At 39.7% G+C, this 14,697-nt stretch overlaps 1 protein-coding gene across 7 annotated transcripts in view; it reads left to right on the forward strand.

The window, feature by feature from the left end:
• The window catches only part of ELF1 (E74 like ETS transcription factor 1), a 92,250-nt gene that overhangs the window by 45,796 nt on the left and 31,757 nt on the right, over positions 1-14,697 (forward strand). For 6 of the 7 annotated variants that reach the window (XM_056329910.1, XM_056329908.1, XM_056329913.1 and 3 more), the window contains 2 exons: positions 4,783-5,092; positions 12,840-13,014. In XM_056329910.1, the coding sequence (XP_056185885.1) occupies positions 5,021-5,092; positions 12,840-13,014 (247 nt within the window). In that variant the 5' untranslated portion in view covers positions 4,783-5,020. Of the gene's footprint in view, positions 1-4,191; positions 4,437-4,782; positions 5,093-12,839; positions 13,015-14,697 lie in introns of those variants that run through there. The other variant, XM_056329912.1, reaches the window with a different exon arrangement.

A 14,697-nucleotide genomic window follows, 5' to 3' on the forward strand; every position in this document is an offset into this window, starting at 1 on the left:
AAACCAGACTCTATGATATATTACTTGTACAGTATTTTAAAAAGGTGTGATTCTGCAGAGGGTGGAATGGCTCTGGCTTGATCCATCCTTAACCTCCACTGGTAGAAAGGAGTTAGAACCTTGAGTGAAATGGTGCGGTTACCATCCATGTGCTTGTCTGACCTCACCCAGGATCATTTTCAGTCCTTCAGTCCGAAACTTCCAGCTGATGTCTTTATTCTTCCCTTTCCTCTCATTCACTCCCCTCTTCCTCCCACATCAAAGATGGTGTTGAGAAGGGTGTTCAGCTTTCCATTTCTGTTAAGTCACAACTTAAACACTTCTAGGCTAGAGTTAATTCTGCAGACTGTCTTGGAAAATCACTGGGAGATTTCAATCAGAAGTCACTTGTCCCCGTGCTTATTGAGCTGAGCTGTTTCAGCAGTAACTCAGGACTCAGATCTGCATTTGAATCTTAAAGCAGCTAAGCTGGTTCTTGATTTTAAATGTACAAATGATCTTACTAATTTCACAGAAAAGGCAATGCAAGATGGTTACAGTCATCTTTAGTAACCCTAAATGGGACTGGATCCAGTGGCTTGCTGGAGGCATCATTCAGCTCAGCTAGGGTGCTCTCAGTCCCAAGACTTAAGCTTTCCAAGTTCATAGCTGAGTTCCTTGCACCAATTTTTGGGTTTGTACCTGGCACTTTGATGCCTTCTACACCTGCTCCAGTGTGGTGCTGCTGTGTTCTTTCAGTGTTCTGTGTTACAGCACCTGAATGCTTAGGCGGTATGGGATATAATGGCTCATAGTGTCAGGAGCGGAGGGAGACATTGTGGATTTGTTACTTATAGGTTGGAGCCTAGTTGCAGCATTGCAACTTCACTGTTGGGACCAAAAATGTTCGTTCTGGAGGTATTTCTTATGAGCTTTGTTGAATGGGCTAAATAAGGCTAGGATTAGGTGCAGGGTATATGTGATGAAGAGTGGTGGGGATAAAAGTTGTGATGTCCACCTGGAAGGAGTCCTACAATATCTTCTGAGATACCAGAGTAGCAGTGTGCTAAGGGTTACATTGGCTGAATGTGCTTTTTGACAGACTGATGTAGGAGGTTGTTTCTAAATGCTGAAATCGGTAGAGGAGGGGAGTTTCCTGAGGAGTTGAAATCATGTATTTTTATGTTCAGTTTCAGGGATTAAGCAAAATTAAGACCTCTATTCATATTGTTGTGTCTTAATATTGCTTTTTATAATATGTTTCTACAACAATTAGTAAAAAATTAAAGCAAACCCTTACTTATTCTGTCATTCTGAAAATCTGATGTAAATTTTATGGTAATATATGCTGGGTTCCCTTTCTCCTAGGATTATTTGTATGTAGTCAAGCTTATTGTGCATGTGAATACAATTTATGCATTTTATGCTCTTTGCAAATAACTTACTTGCTACTCACAGATGTATGTAGAATCAGGCAGGGAGATAAGTGGCATTATATAGCAAAAACAATAGTCATGTTTGTGTTAGTCTATAGACCACAGGATCCTGTGATACTTGGAATAATGAAAGCACAGTTTATAAAAATAGATGTGGAGGAAAATATAGCTGGTTTAGAATTGTGTTTGCTTCTGTGAAAAGCTCCTCTTGTTTTCTGTATGCCAGAGAAAGTGATATGGGTTAAAGGAAAGTACTGTTGCATTATTTTGTCATGCTGTTATTGCCCAATAGATCATTTGCTATTACTGTGTATCGCTAAAGAAGTAATGAAAAATTTCCTGTAGATAATAGTAGTTTGAGTGCCTAACCTTTATAAGGTTAGATATAAAAGCTCACTAAAGCCTGTTCACTCACTTGTCTTTGGCTTTGGCCATAATGTGGTTAGATATTTCTTTTCTTGTAAGAAGAGGGTATCATTTGACTTAATTTATAGAAACCTTGGTGGTTTTGGGGAGAGGTTGTAGGGGGGGAGTAGGGTGGTCTGCTCTGTAGTCTTACGTCACTGTGGTGCAAAATTAGTAAAACAGCTTTTAAATGTCTGGTCCTGCAACAGTATCAGATGATTAGGAACTTCATGTTACCATGAAGTGTAATTGTTTCAAATTGTGTTTGTGGGGGTCTATTTGTGATCCAAATACATTATTCTGCAGCAGTCCTTAAAATAGTATTAAATCATGATGATTTGTTTCTTATTGTGGGTTTTGTTAGTGGGTGGGGTTTTTTTTAAATAAAAAAAAAGATTTCTTTATGGCTTTTAGTAAGTTTGTGGCCACAGTTTTTTGATATGATATATTTAGTGTGCATCTTGGTATTGTATCTACTGTCAAATATTTTTTACAGAATAATGAATGACCTGACACTAGTGGAAGAATAAGCCTGTTCCCAATGCATGCAGGGAACTTATAAAATCGGTTTTACGGTGGTGGTACCTCCAGTTTTCCTTACACCTCATGAGCTTACTAGGTAGCCTGTGTTTCCAGCACTTCATTTATCCTGATTTTACATTGATGCTGCTAATTCTTACAGACCTTTGAAAGTTACTGGACCTTAAGAACTTGTAGACTTTGTTCATATATGTGGCTTTAATTAGTGCAATGGAGATGATTATAAGCTCTTGCTGTATTCTGACTCTGGTTCTACCTGGATGATAGCTTAACCCACTATTTTAAATTTTAAAATAAGTCTCCATTTGGAAGCTAAGGAGGTTCTTGTATTTTCCCAGTGATCCTTTGGAGTGAAGTTACTCTTCACTGATTAGAAAGAGTGACAATATATTATTTCATCTTATTGAAGAGTTACAATTTATTTCTAGGCAGTAACCAAAATGGAAGTTGTACTTAAATAAATTTCCATACCTGTCCTCTCTTCTGAAAGAGCTGGTATGTCCCTGTTGGCATAGGTTGACCCACTTCAAGCACTGTCTGTAGGAAATACTAAACTATATATTATTTGATTATGTACTTTATTTTCAGGTTGGCATACAGGATGGTAGGAGTCTGGGATGGGACAAGCTGGTCTTAGTTCCACTGTGCTGGCACTTGTGTGTAATTTCTTAATGGCATTCTTACCTTCTAAAAGGCGAGGCCAAATAACGACATTTAGGGAAGTTAGCCAGGATTGTATGATTGCATGTAACACTTTTGGTGCCATAGTCCTGCTGAAGTATGGAGAAAGCCGTGGTAACTACTCAAGTCATCCTGCAAAATGGCAAGGGCTGAGGTTGAACAGTCACGGTTCCTAAAGCACCACCTCCTTTGTTCATGCATGTAGCTCTCATTAATGCAAATATTCTCTAGTTAGGGTTGTGGCTACTCTTAGGAATCCTTTAACAGCTAATTAAAGTACACTTTGGAAGTTGGGGAGGTTCTTGTGTTTGCATAATCTTGGGTTTCCTGATTTCTTAGAAGGGAAGGATCTAGTGACTTAAATGCTTGAATGCTCTGCCATCACTGCTTAGGAATTTGGGAATACCACAATCTATATGGGAAAAACAGCTGTTAAATTTCTTAGAGTGAGGGAGTATGAGGCTGTGACGTGATCCTCCCTAATTAAATTGCTTGACATCAGGGAGAGGAAGATGCCCTTCATGTTTTTGAGTTTCAGCCTACTGCAAAAACAAGGCAAAGTTAAACTTCCTGTACAAAGGCAGATGTTAATCCTCACCAATGGCACTGAAGTTGCCCAGAGGCTTTCCTGGAGGTCTCGGTCCAGATAAGTATGTGTTAGACCTCTGCCCCTTACTCTTCTGTCACAGCAGCCCTTTAATCAAAGGCAGCTTAAAAAATTTTTGTCAAAATGCTAGGCACCACACATTTCACTTCCTTAAAAACATATGGATTTAAATTCCTAGCCATCATCATACCCCCTTAGGTTTCTGATTTTAGACACCTGTTTCTGTTAACTCTTTTGAAACAGCAGACTTTTTTATCAATATATTGGTCACTTTAGTTATGTAAAAAGATTACATTTTATGCTTGTCTTTTCCTCAGAAGTGATACAGCATACCTCTTTGTAAACTCATGTTAACCTCTTTTACCTGTTGTGCTGATAAGTAAATGGAAATGTGGGAGCTGTAGGCACTCATCCCTCCAGTGAAGCTCTTTACATTCCATAGCTTGGGATATTATTTTTTTTCTTTGTTATTGTACTGTGCAGTTTTTTTTCCTGTTCTAATTTGCCATGATGTGGTCAGTGCTGTTTCCTTCCGGCTGCTTGTGAGCCTGTGATAGAGATAAGGATACGTTTACAGTGCATTTTTAACAAGAAGCTGAAAGTTTGCTTCATGTAGAAACTCGGGGACTCTCTGCATTGTACAAAGAATTTATTTACTGGATTCATCTGTTTGATGCTGTGGGAATCAAGATCTAGAGCATTTTACTTGCAAAATAACAACTTTGGTAAATTTGAACGATGTGTAAAGAAGAAAGGTGATATACTTGAGATATTCTACGGCTTGCTAGGTCAGTCTGGGTTTTGTATTTTTACTTTTGAGTATACTTTAAAGAATCAAATGAAAAGATGGATTTTCTTCTTTTAACTTTTGTAACTTTTGCTTAGTTTCATGTTTTTAATGTGAAACACCTTGAAACTGATGTATTATTTTCTGAAACAGTTTTATGTTTAAGGGAATGAAAAATTTGCATGTGTGTATCAGCAAAAGTAATACCTCTGAAGATACAAAGGTGTCTCAACTTCCTTGGAAGTCCGAGTTACAGTTTGGAGCAAGCTTTTTTGTGACTGCTACTATTTCATATAGCTAAAGCAATCATTTCTTAATTAGAACTTTTCTATTTTTTCCCTCCACAGTCATAAAGGCTATCGAGGTGGGAAGAACAACTCAGGAAAGGATTTCACTTGGTTTGTTTCCCTTTGAGAAGAGAAGAACCTGGGAACACCGATGTTCTAAGAATTACGAACACTGCTACTTGATTCATTTTATGATCCTGCCTTTCTGCCCAGCTGGGCTTCAGTAACTCTCTCCGTTCTTTCACATTTGAGAACATTTTTCTTCGTATGTGGAGCTGAGACCTGGGAATGCGTTATTATGGCAGCAGTTGTACAGCAGAATGAACTTGTGTTTGAATTTGCCAGCAACGTCATGGAGGATGAGCAGCAGGTATGATGGGACAGTGTAAGAAACCATATTCATACAAGTTGGTGCTAGGAGTATTCTGAAAACATAAGAAAAATATATGGTGTAAAACACAAAACAGCAAACACTGAGGTCATTATTGTTGCAGCAGATCTTTGTGCTGTTTCAAAAGCTTCCTGTCGCTTCCTGTAACTTGCATGGGCAGAACAGAAATTGGTTGAAATGTTACAGCTTCTGCAGTATTGCAGAGACATCCTCCTCTGAAAATGTTTTTCCTGTGTTGCTGATTTGTACCAGTAGAATCCATCTATTTGCGGTGCAGAATTCCCCACATTCTGGTATTTGACAGTAGTTTTAACTTCCCTGAGTGCTAGGATAAAATTCTGAATTAAAGTAACGGTCATACTACAGATGACTAGCAGGAGCAGTAGGTACCCGCTGGCTGCTTTTTGCAGATTGGTTTCTAAATTGTATTACTGTATGCTGGCTATTCAGAAATAAGCTTCAAAGTAATTTAAATTGGTTTCTTTCACACTGCAGGGAAAATACATCTGTTTCTATCTGAGCAGGCTCTCAGTTAGGTGTTATCTAAACCACATCCTGTGAGTCCTGAGGCTTCAGTAAAGGATTCCTGCTGTAAAAATTAGGCAGCTCCTATATAGGTGGCGGTTAATAGTAGGGTTTTGAATTTAACAAGAAATCAGGTGTCTGGGTACTGTGGAGAGGCAGTTCTTAAAAGACTGAGAAGTACCATGACAAACTGTTCTCCTTTCTGTGAATGTGAAAAGCATTTGTGCTCCTCTTTCAAAAATACTTTTGGCTTTATAATCTTGTGTCTGTTTTTTTGTGTGGCCTAGTATCTGGCTGGATTAGTGGCCTGCTTCTGGTGTCAGTCATGTGATCATTTCAATGAACTGAGTGTTGTCTGTCTAAAGTGCTAACTCAGTTTTGGGTGGAACTAGTAATGTAACTTCCTTCCCTGTATTTTTCCAGAGCTTGTGGTAGCCTGGGGATTTAGATATGGGAATTGCACAAACATAGCTGAAAATGAGCCTTGTTTATTACCTCTGTTTGTTCTTCATCGCTGGCTTTACTTTACAAGCCTATGGGAGAGGGGAGAATTGAGATGGGAGGGCTACTTCAGTGTGGTTTCTGGAAGGGGTAGTGCAAGCAAACGTGCTTTTGTTCAGTTTAGCTATGTGTTCTGCTTCTTGAAATTTCTTCAGATGCTCACCTGAAAAACTTCAAAAATACTAGAGGGCACTGAACAGGGCAGTAAACCCTCCCTAAACAGAGCTTTCTGCAGCTCCAGAGCAAACTCAGCCTTATCATTTATCTCATAACTCAAATGAATCCTACACCAGGTGAAGCCTAAGGAAAGAAGGTGTCCTGTAGCATACAGGAAATCAAAGATATGAAAGACCAGAGAGAGTGTGCATAGCAGAAGGTCCATCACTGCAAACAGTTGGATACAAGCTTCTCTCAAATTGCTGAGTTGACTTAGTTCAGATACCAAAGGTGCAGGTAGCTAGCTGGCTGGCTGCATGAAGGTAGATCTTAAATACTCACTTGTAGAAAAGGAGTCCTGTGTAGGGGAAGATGTGGGAAGGTAGAGCAAGATTTAGTTGAACAAGGATTTCCAGTATAGCATTAACCCAAAAAGATTGCTAATTGCTTATACCTGGTTGTTCTGCTTGTTACAATATAAAATCTATTGCTACTCCTGAAGTTTTGAAATTCTGGATAGATGAGCTGTATTTAGGGGTGAATTACATGATTTGTGTACGTTGCAAGAATTTTAGCTCTGGAAGTGCTCTGTGTTGGTCAAACATATTTTTTGAGCTTTATCAGTATAGAAAAGGTGACAGGTGTCATTCAACTGATCTTTGGATAAATATTTTTATGATGCCCCCAAAAGCTGGCATTGCAAGAACTTTGGTACTTTTCTTCTTGTCAAAGCTTTGCCTGGAGCCCTGTTGTGCCAAGAGCTGCCAGGACATGGAACAGCTGCAGGGAGGAGAGGTTCAGGGTCTAGATGGCAGCTACACTCAGTATTTCAGGGAAGTCATAATTCATGGCTTTTTTTTTTTTTTTAAAGGCTTAGTTAAACAACCGTAAATTATGAACAGTCTATTTGCAAATGTAAGCATTCAGCCAGTGGCAGATGCTAATGGGAGGGACTCTATCATGTAGCTCTGTGTGAATGGGAAAGTGTCTCTTTTATCAGCCGTATCCTTTTGAGGTCAGAAAATAAGGTGGCGGGTTTTTTTTTATTTTATTTTTATTGGAGGGTTCATTTATCACATTGTGCATGTATGATGAGGAAGAAATGGGGTGAAAATATCCTTGTAATTTTGAGAAAGGAGTAAGTGGCTTACATTAATGCTGCTGGTAACCTGCTACATGCTGCTACATATCAGAGATCCTGGTTAAATGAGGGTTTGCTTTCTCTCCCTCTCTGCCATCTCTGCCCTTCCCCCGCCCAGGTCAGAGTGAGAGTGACTGCACACATAGTCGGTCCTGCTGCCTGAAACTGCTTTTCTTCAAGTCTGCAGCTTCTCCTCTCAATGTCTTTTGATTTAGTCCTTCGTGAACTTACAGTTAATGTGGTATTTGATCAGGACATTCTTAATTTAAAAAGCTGAATAAAAGCAGCCACAGAGGCTGGATCTGTACTAGGAAGTTTTAAATGGTGCCGGGCACACGCAGAATCATTGCAAACATTACATCGCTGGTGTGGTCCCCGGCATGACTGCTCTGTGCCAACAGGTCAAGTCACTCAGCCAAGGCCAAGATCCATGTTTTTTAGCTATTTCCAACTCCTGCTGAAGTGCCCCCCTTGTCGACTTGCAGTTTTATGAAGACTTTGAGGAAATCATTGTAAGGTCCATAATGAGATTGTCTCCCCAGAAAAGCAAGCAGTATTTAATTGCTTCCAGCACCCCTCTCTGAAACTTCATAACTTCCCAGATGCTGGCCACAGGAACACCTTTAAAGTCAAGAGGCTGCCTCTGCTGTTGGCCCAGGAACCTTCAGCAAGAAAAAAATAAATTCCATTTTCTAGTCACTAAGTTCACTTTGCCTAGGTTTTTTTAGGTTTTGTTTTAAAAATAAATGGCCAACTGAATTGGACTTGCAAGTCTGAATTCTGTTGCTCTGTTAAAAAGACAGGTTTTTTTCACTGAGGTTTCTTTCTCTTCCCTGTGCCCTCCCTGCCCCCCCTGTAGCTTTTCCCTGCTCCTACCTATTGCATGCCTTTCTTCCTACCCATCACTCTCACAAAATTTATTCCACACCAGTTAGAACATAGTCGCCATATTCCTGGGACAAGTTTTCTTCCTTAGAGGACTTATAGGATGAGAAGGCACTACTTCCAAAACAGAAGTCCCCTTCCTTATTTTCCATTTCAACAACCAGGATGGTATTTTGATCTTCTGTCAGTTGGTGACAGCTGGTAAGAAAATTCTCAGAGAAGAGAAAGAAGCACCTTGTCAGCATGTGAAACACCCAAGAAGAATTTGAGAGCAGGAGGGAAGTTTGCTGCCTTTGGCCCCCAGAGGAGGGCAGAGTTCAGTTTTCAGGGAGTCATGGAGCATGACCGATCCTTTCAGGGACCTGCTCATGGGACCTTCCATGGACAGCAGCATCTGTCTGAAGCTTTGCACTCCTCCGAATTGTTAAAGGCTGGCCTACAGGACTGGTTTGTAGGTAAACTACAGTGAGGAATTTGTTGTCTGAGTCTTGGGAAGATTTCAGCAGTAGCTCAACTCCTTTATGTGTCCAGCAGACGTGGGAGATGTGTTGAAGTCAAACCAAAGCTTTGGCAGAGCTAGGGTGTCATATTTTAACTATATTTTGCGTGAGAAAGATGAAGTAGCAGAAATAGGCAATAGGAAAAAATGCACAAATTGTTCTTCTATGGATTTTTGTATTGATTTCTTGAAAATTATCGCTGACACTTTAATTTGGGAGGTTTTTTTTAATTTTGGGATGCTTTACACACTTCCTGTTTGTTAGTGCATGTAGAACCACCTTTGTATTAGAAATAAATTATTTTGTGATCTTGCTATTTGAGAGGCAATTTAATTTGTCTTAATGGAAGCACCACTCTCTAGTCTTTAATTTAATGTTTTCCCTGTGTGTAATTCTCATTACACACTAGCATCAAAGGGAGCAATAGTAAACATGGGCTCTTCTGCAGTTCTAAATGCATACAAAGTTATTCCTGTGTCTTACAACAGCAGAACTACAGGAAGCTTTACCTTGGCTCTCCACTGGGATTCAGGTGCTTTCAGTGGAATCAGGGACATTGTAGAAGTACTGAGGTGAGATTTTACCTCTCAAAACAGTCATATGTACATCAGCATATATTAACAGTAGCTTTTAAAACTGAATTAAGTGCTTGTTAATGAAATCATAACCAGTTGCAAATACTGTACAAAAAAGTGATGACTGTTTCCACAAGAATAATTTCAAATTAAATTTGTTTGAAGTAGTGTGAATGCTTTTCTCTCTTACGGTGTATTATTTATTTGGTCCAGCCTTTCCTTTTCACAGCTGTGACAGGAAAGAAAATCCGTATCTTACATCTCCGTAAAGTATAAGTTGGAAGCAGGTGTAACGATGGTTTTAAAATAAAAGGCTACAATAAGTGTGAATATACTCTGACTCTTCCAGTTCAAAACTGTTATTAATTTAAAGAAAACCACATTTAAAGTGTTTTACCACAAGTGAATGCTTTTGTGTTTGTCTCTTGTCTTTCGGAAGCACAGTGTGTCAGCAAGCGCCTTGGACAGTCTGGCACGGAGTTCAAGTGCCCAGGTATTCCCACGCCATGGGAGTTTCTCTGCCTGTAGACAGACATGGTTACTGTGCCAGAGTATGTGTGTATAGGATGGTTGCTTCTAGACATGGTCAAAATACAGTTTAACCTTGTGGAGCAGATCATATCTGATCGTATGGATCAAACCAAGTGCTGCTGAAATGTATGACAGCAGCACTGTTTATTACCACGGGAAACATTTCAGTCAGCAGTGAAGCCTGTTTTGTAATTAAGTTTCATAGCAGAGTGACAAGAAGGGTGTAATATAAACAGGGCTTTGAGAAACCGAGCTGAAAACGTGTAACAATCAGTTGGGTTTATCTGTGTTTCATTTATTATTCTGAAACAGTTTTTTATGACTTGCCCCCACTAAAAAGTAACAGCAGTGTTTTTGCCTCTCAGAGGCCAAGTCAATTATGTGGTTGTCAGTCATTAGAGAAGGATGATGCTGAGCCAGAGTGATTTTTTTTTTTTTTTATTCAGAAGAAGCTAAGGTGAGGCTTGTCCTTAGCACAGGCAACTTGATACACTGCTGCAGATGCTGCAGCTATCGAGCTGGTGCAATGGCAGAAGCAGGGAGGAAGGAGCACCTCGCTTCGAAGACATGTCAGGGAGTAAGCTGGCCATTTGCAGACGAGCATGGAGAAGATAGATGCCTACGTCAGCAATAGATACTCCAATGCCTCCACCCTTTTATAGTCAACAGAGAGGAATAGGCATTTTTAGGGTATGATTCATCCTATCGTAGCACAGGAGCCTAAAACTGGGCAGGGAAATTGTGCCCTAGAAATACCCCTCTCTCTCTTTTGGTTCTGAAGGATCCTAGCTCAAGTCCAAGTGTCTGTATCACAGCTGTCTGAAGTTAGGTGAGATGAACTTCACCCATAGTCTCTATGAACTGGAGCAGGATGACAAGACTGATTACTTGCATCTTACATCCTAAAAGTTATATGCTGTGGCATATTACTGAAATGGAGGTATTTAAACTATTTTTAGAGCATGAATTTTATCTCAGTTATGAGGCTGTAATCTTCCTTCTAATTTGTGGAACATATTGTTGAATATAAAACTTGTTTTAAATGCATACAGTATTTTATTGTATTTCCCTCTTTACAGTGCTTTATCTTTTTTTATTGATACGGCTTTTGTTTAATCAAATCTATTTGTTTGTTCTTGCCTGGAGGCAAATAAGATCAGGGATGTTGGTGTTAATAAACAAACAGGATGCACAATGTGAACACGATTCTTTCTGAGGAACAGCAGGGACCTCTTGACCACCAATGGTGCCTGATTTCTCAGCCTTGGCACAATGCAAACTTGGACAGATGTGGCCACAAATGTGTGGGGTAGAAGCTGTCCCATTGCTTGACTCTGTGTATGTCCAACATCTGGCAATGTGGTTGCACAAGAGGGCTTTAACTGATCTGCCCTTTGCTCATTGTTACGGATCTCCTACCATGTTACTCTATTTTGAATCTTCTGTTTGGTAGAGTAGGTAGGTTATTTGTTGGGGTTGTTTGCTTTTCATTTTGTTGGCGTTTTTTGTTTAGCAGACTGTCCATGATAGAAGCCCATGAAAATACTAGTTTTGTTTCTTAATTCTTCCTTTTTTCCTGATTGCCCTTTACCACAGTGGTTGCTGAGACATGCTTCAGAAAACACAGAGCAATTTGAAGTGATATTTGCAGCCTTTTAAAACTTCTAATTGCAGTTTCTGTTTTCTGTACTTAGGTTCCAGACTCTTCCCTAGGAGAGGCTTACTCCCATAGCTGTTTGTGTTGGGCCAGTAGCTCTGGTACCATTTTCCAGTGGTGGCAGTGTGTGTAGTGGCAAGGCTGTGAGACATGAGTAATCCCTAAGCAAGTTCATAATCATGTGGTTGGGGCTTTTTTCTTCTGTGGTTAAAAAAAAAAAAGTGCTTGATCTCACATGTCTGTGCTCTTCTATGGAGGGTGAGACCAGATGTACGTATATTGGTTTTCTCAGAAACATGTTTTAGCAACTTTGTCCTGTGTTTTCTTGTTTTTAAGCTTGCCACATTCATAACATTATTTATTTTTATAGTGGGAAAAACGTAGTTACACTAGGCTTTCTCTGAGCCTGCTCTGTTATCATCAGCTATGACTTTCTTCCTGCAAATGACATTTTAAAAGACTCACTTTGTAAAATATTGTGTCTGTAATAAACAGTATTTTCTGAAAACTTCTTACTATTGAATGGATGCCTTTTCAGAGAGTGTGCTCTTGTTATATTACTGATCAGCTAGATTTCTCTTTTCCCAGCTGCCTCTTTTCTTCTGTATCTAATGCAAAATAGCTATTGAGACAGAAGGGTGATGTCAGAAAGCTGACATAGGAAGGAAAGCAGGGTGGAAGTAGTGTCAAGTGACTAAAGCCATAGGAATTATAAAGTATTATGCCACGTGTATCAAGCTCACTCCCTATTACACCCCTTGCTCTTGTATCAAGTGTCCCCTAAAATAATCTTAACTAGCAACCCCACATGGGGGACTCGGTACCTGTGAGTTCTTCATGCAGTCCTGATATCCAGGGGACTCTTCCACCCCCAGATTGATGGGAAGAGCAAAAGATGTAAGATGCTTGCAGCAAGTGGCTTGCCCAGTATTATTGCCAGCAGAGTTTAGCATGTGCTGTGCCACTCCTCCGTATTGTCAGCTTTTATGCTGCAAAATAATGTCATGGGAGTCTGGTATTACCGAATGGAGTAAATACATTAGATACTACAGTGATATTCAGCCTCTGGCTCATAGTGGGACACTGCTGCTGTATGGTTTTATGTGCTAGAAGTCATCCCATTTTTTGGTACTCCATCCTGATGGCCTAATAATATTCAAGTGATGTAATATAGGTCTGTTGACATATTAATCAGTGTTTAGGTTGGATGTAGTCTAACTACCATTATTTTAATTTTCTTTTTTCTATGCCCCAGCTTGGTGATCCGTCTATATTCCCTGCTGTCATTGTGGAGCATGTTCCTAGTGCAGACATCCTACATAACTACTCTGGCTTAACCTGCGTGGATGAACCTAGTGACATGATCACTGAGAGCTCTCTGGACGTCGCAGAAGAGCAAATCATAGAAGATGATGATATCACCCTTACAGGTTGGCAATAAAAATATTTCTGTGCCATGTTTTTGCACCAAGATGGCTGTGGCTAATGGTAGAGAAAACCTTAATGACAAAAACCAACAGGAAACAAAATTATAGAAGTATTGAATGCTGTTAATTCTGTACAAGACACAGAAAATGTTATTAATGCTGCAGGTGGCTTGCAATCCCAGATGCACAGCTGATAACGGTAAAGAGCTTCATCCATCAACAGAGATTAAGATAGAGTCCTGCTCAGAGTACCAACAAGATTTTCCTTTGCTAGTATTTGCATAGGATTTGTTTGTTCTTCTTTAATGGTTGGTGTGTACCTAAGTAAACATACATAAACCAAATAAATGAACATACATAAACCAAACAGCAGGAATGGGCAACTTGAGTAGATGTACTGCTTTTAGCTTCCTGAGAGTATACAGTTAGCCATAAAATGTGCACATTAGCATGACTTCCTGGTGTAAGTATGCTCAGCATAGAATTAATCTTGGATTTCTAATAATGATTAAAGCCTAAAATACATATGTTCTGTGTAAATTCTGTTAGAAAATGTAACCCCAAAGAGAAGACGGCTCTCAAGAGGAAAGCTCAAACATTAAGTCACATTTTTTTTAAAAAACAACCCCTCACTGAATGCACATATTAGAAATATTTTTGCAGAACAAGTCTGAAAGGTGGGATAGATACTTCCCAGAGAGAGGATCTGTTTCTGCATCTTCCCTCAGCCATTAGGCTTCACACCTGGACTGTCTCCAGGGCTGGAGATAGCTTGCTGGTTTCAGTAATGCTTTTGACATTATTTCCAAAGGCGTACTCTGATACAATCTTTTACCACCAAAAGCAAAACAAAAACTCAACAAACTTGACATGAGGTTCACAGAGTAAATTGACATGAGCAGTTCTCAGTAAGTGGTTTTATCTGATAAAAATGGCACCTTTTTTTTTTTCTTAGTAGTGAATTATCTGTGAACAGACTGTGACCATACAAGTAAGTTAGCTGATTATTCAAGAAGATTTTACATACTTTATTTCAGGTTGAGACCTCTTGCCAACTGTTCATTTGCTATTCATGTTAATTATTCACACTGCAACTGGCATTTCCTCAGTGTGTTACTTAAGCACCACTTAACGCGGCTGTGTGAATTTTTCGTAGCAGATCATTTTTGTAAGTCCATTTTAACTGTAATATATTGTGTGTGAATTTTTACTTGCATGAGTAATTGTGAAACTCCACTTTTGTGAATGCTCTTGTTAACACTTCTTTTGTTGCTGGTCACATGGGAAGGGTTTGCAAATTGCTGCCAGAGACTGAAAATATGTAATCCTTGTAACCAATGGTGTCCAAGGGTTTCTGGGATACTTTGGAGGCAGACAAGTACAGTATTGTTCCCATCATCCATTGTGGTTCAAGCAATCTGGTTTTCTTTAAAGGCAAAGTCCTTAGAAAACCAGAGCTGCCACTTTGCAGGGATTATTGTTGTGAACGAGGTGTTAACTAATTATCTGTTTCACAGTCTCCATCCTAGCAGTTACTGTGCATACTGTGGGTTTCCTTGGAAGGGAAAGCGTATGAACCCAGGCCAGGCAGGGACCAGTACTGCTGGTGAAAGCTCCTGCTCAGGATGCAAGGCAGGTGGCACTGGCTCAGTCCATGGTTTCTGTCAGTCTGACACAAGTGGGCAG

The sequence above is a fragment of the Falco biarmicus genome, chromosome 2, assembly GCF_023638135.1.
Source record: "Falco biarmicus isolate bFalBia1 chromosome 2, bFalBia1.pri, whole genome shotgun sequence".
Lineage (NCBI taxonomy): Eukaryota > Metazoa > Chordata > Aves > Falconiformes > Falconidae > Falco > Falco biarmicus.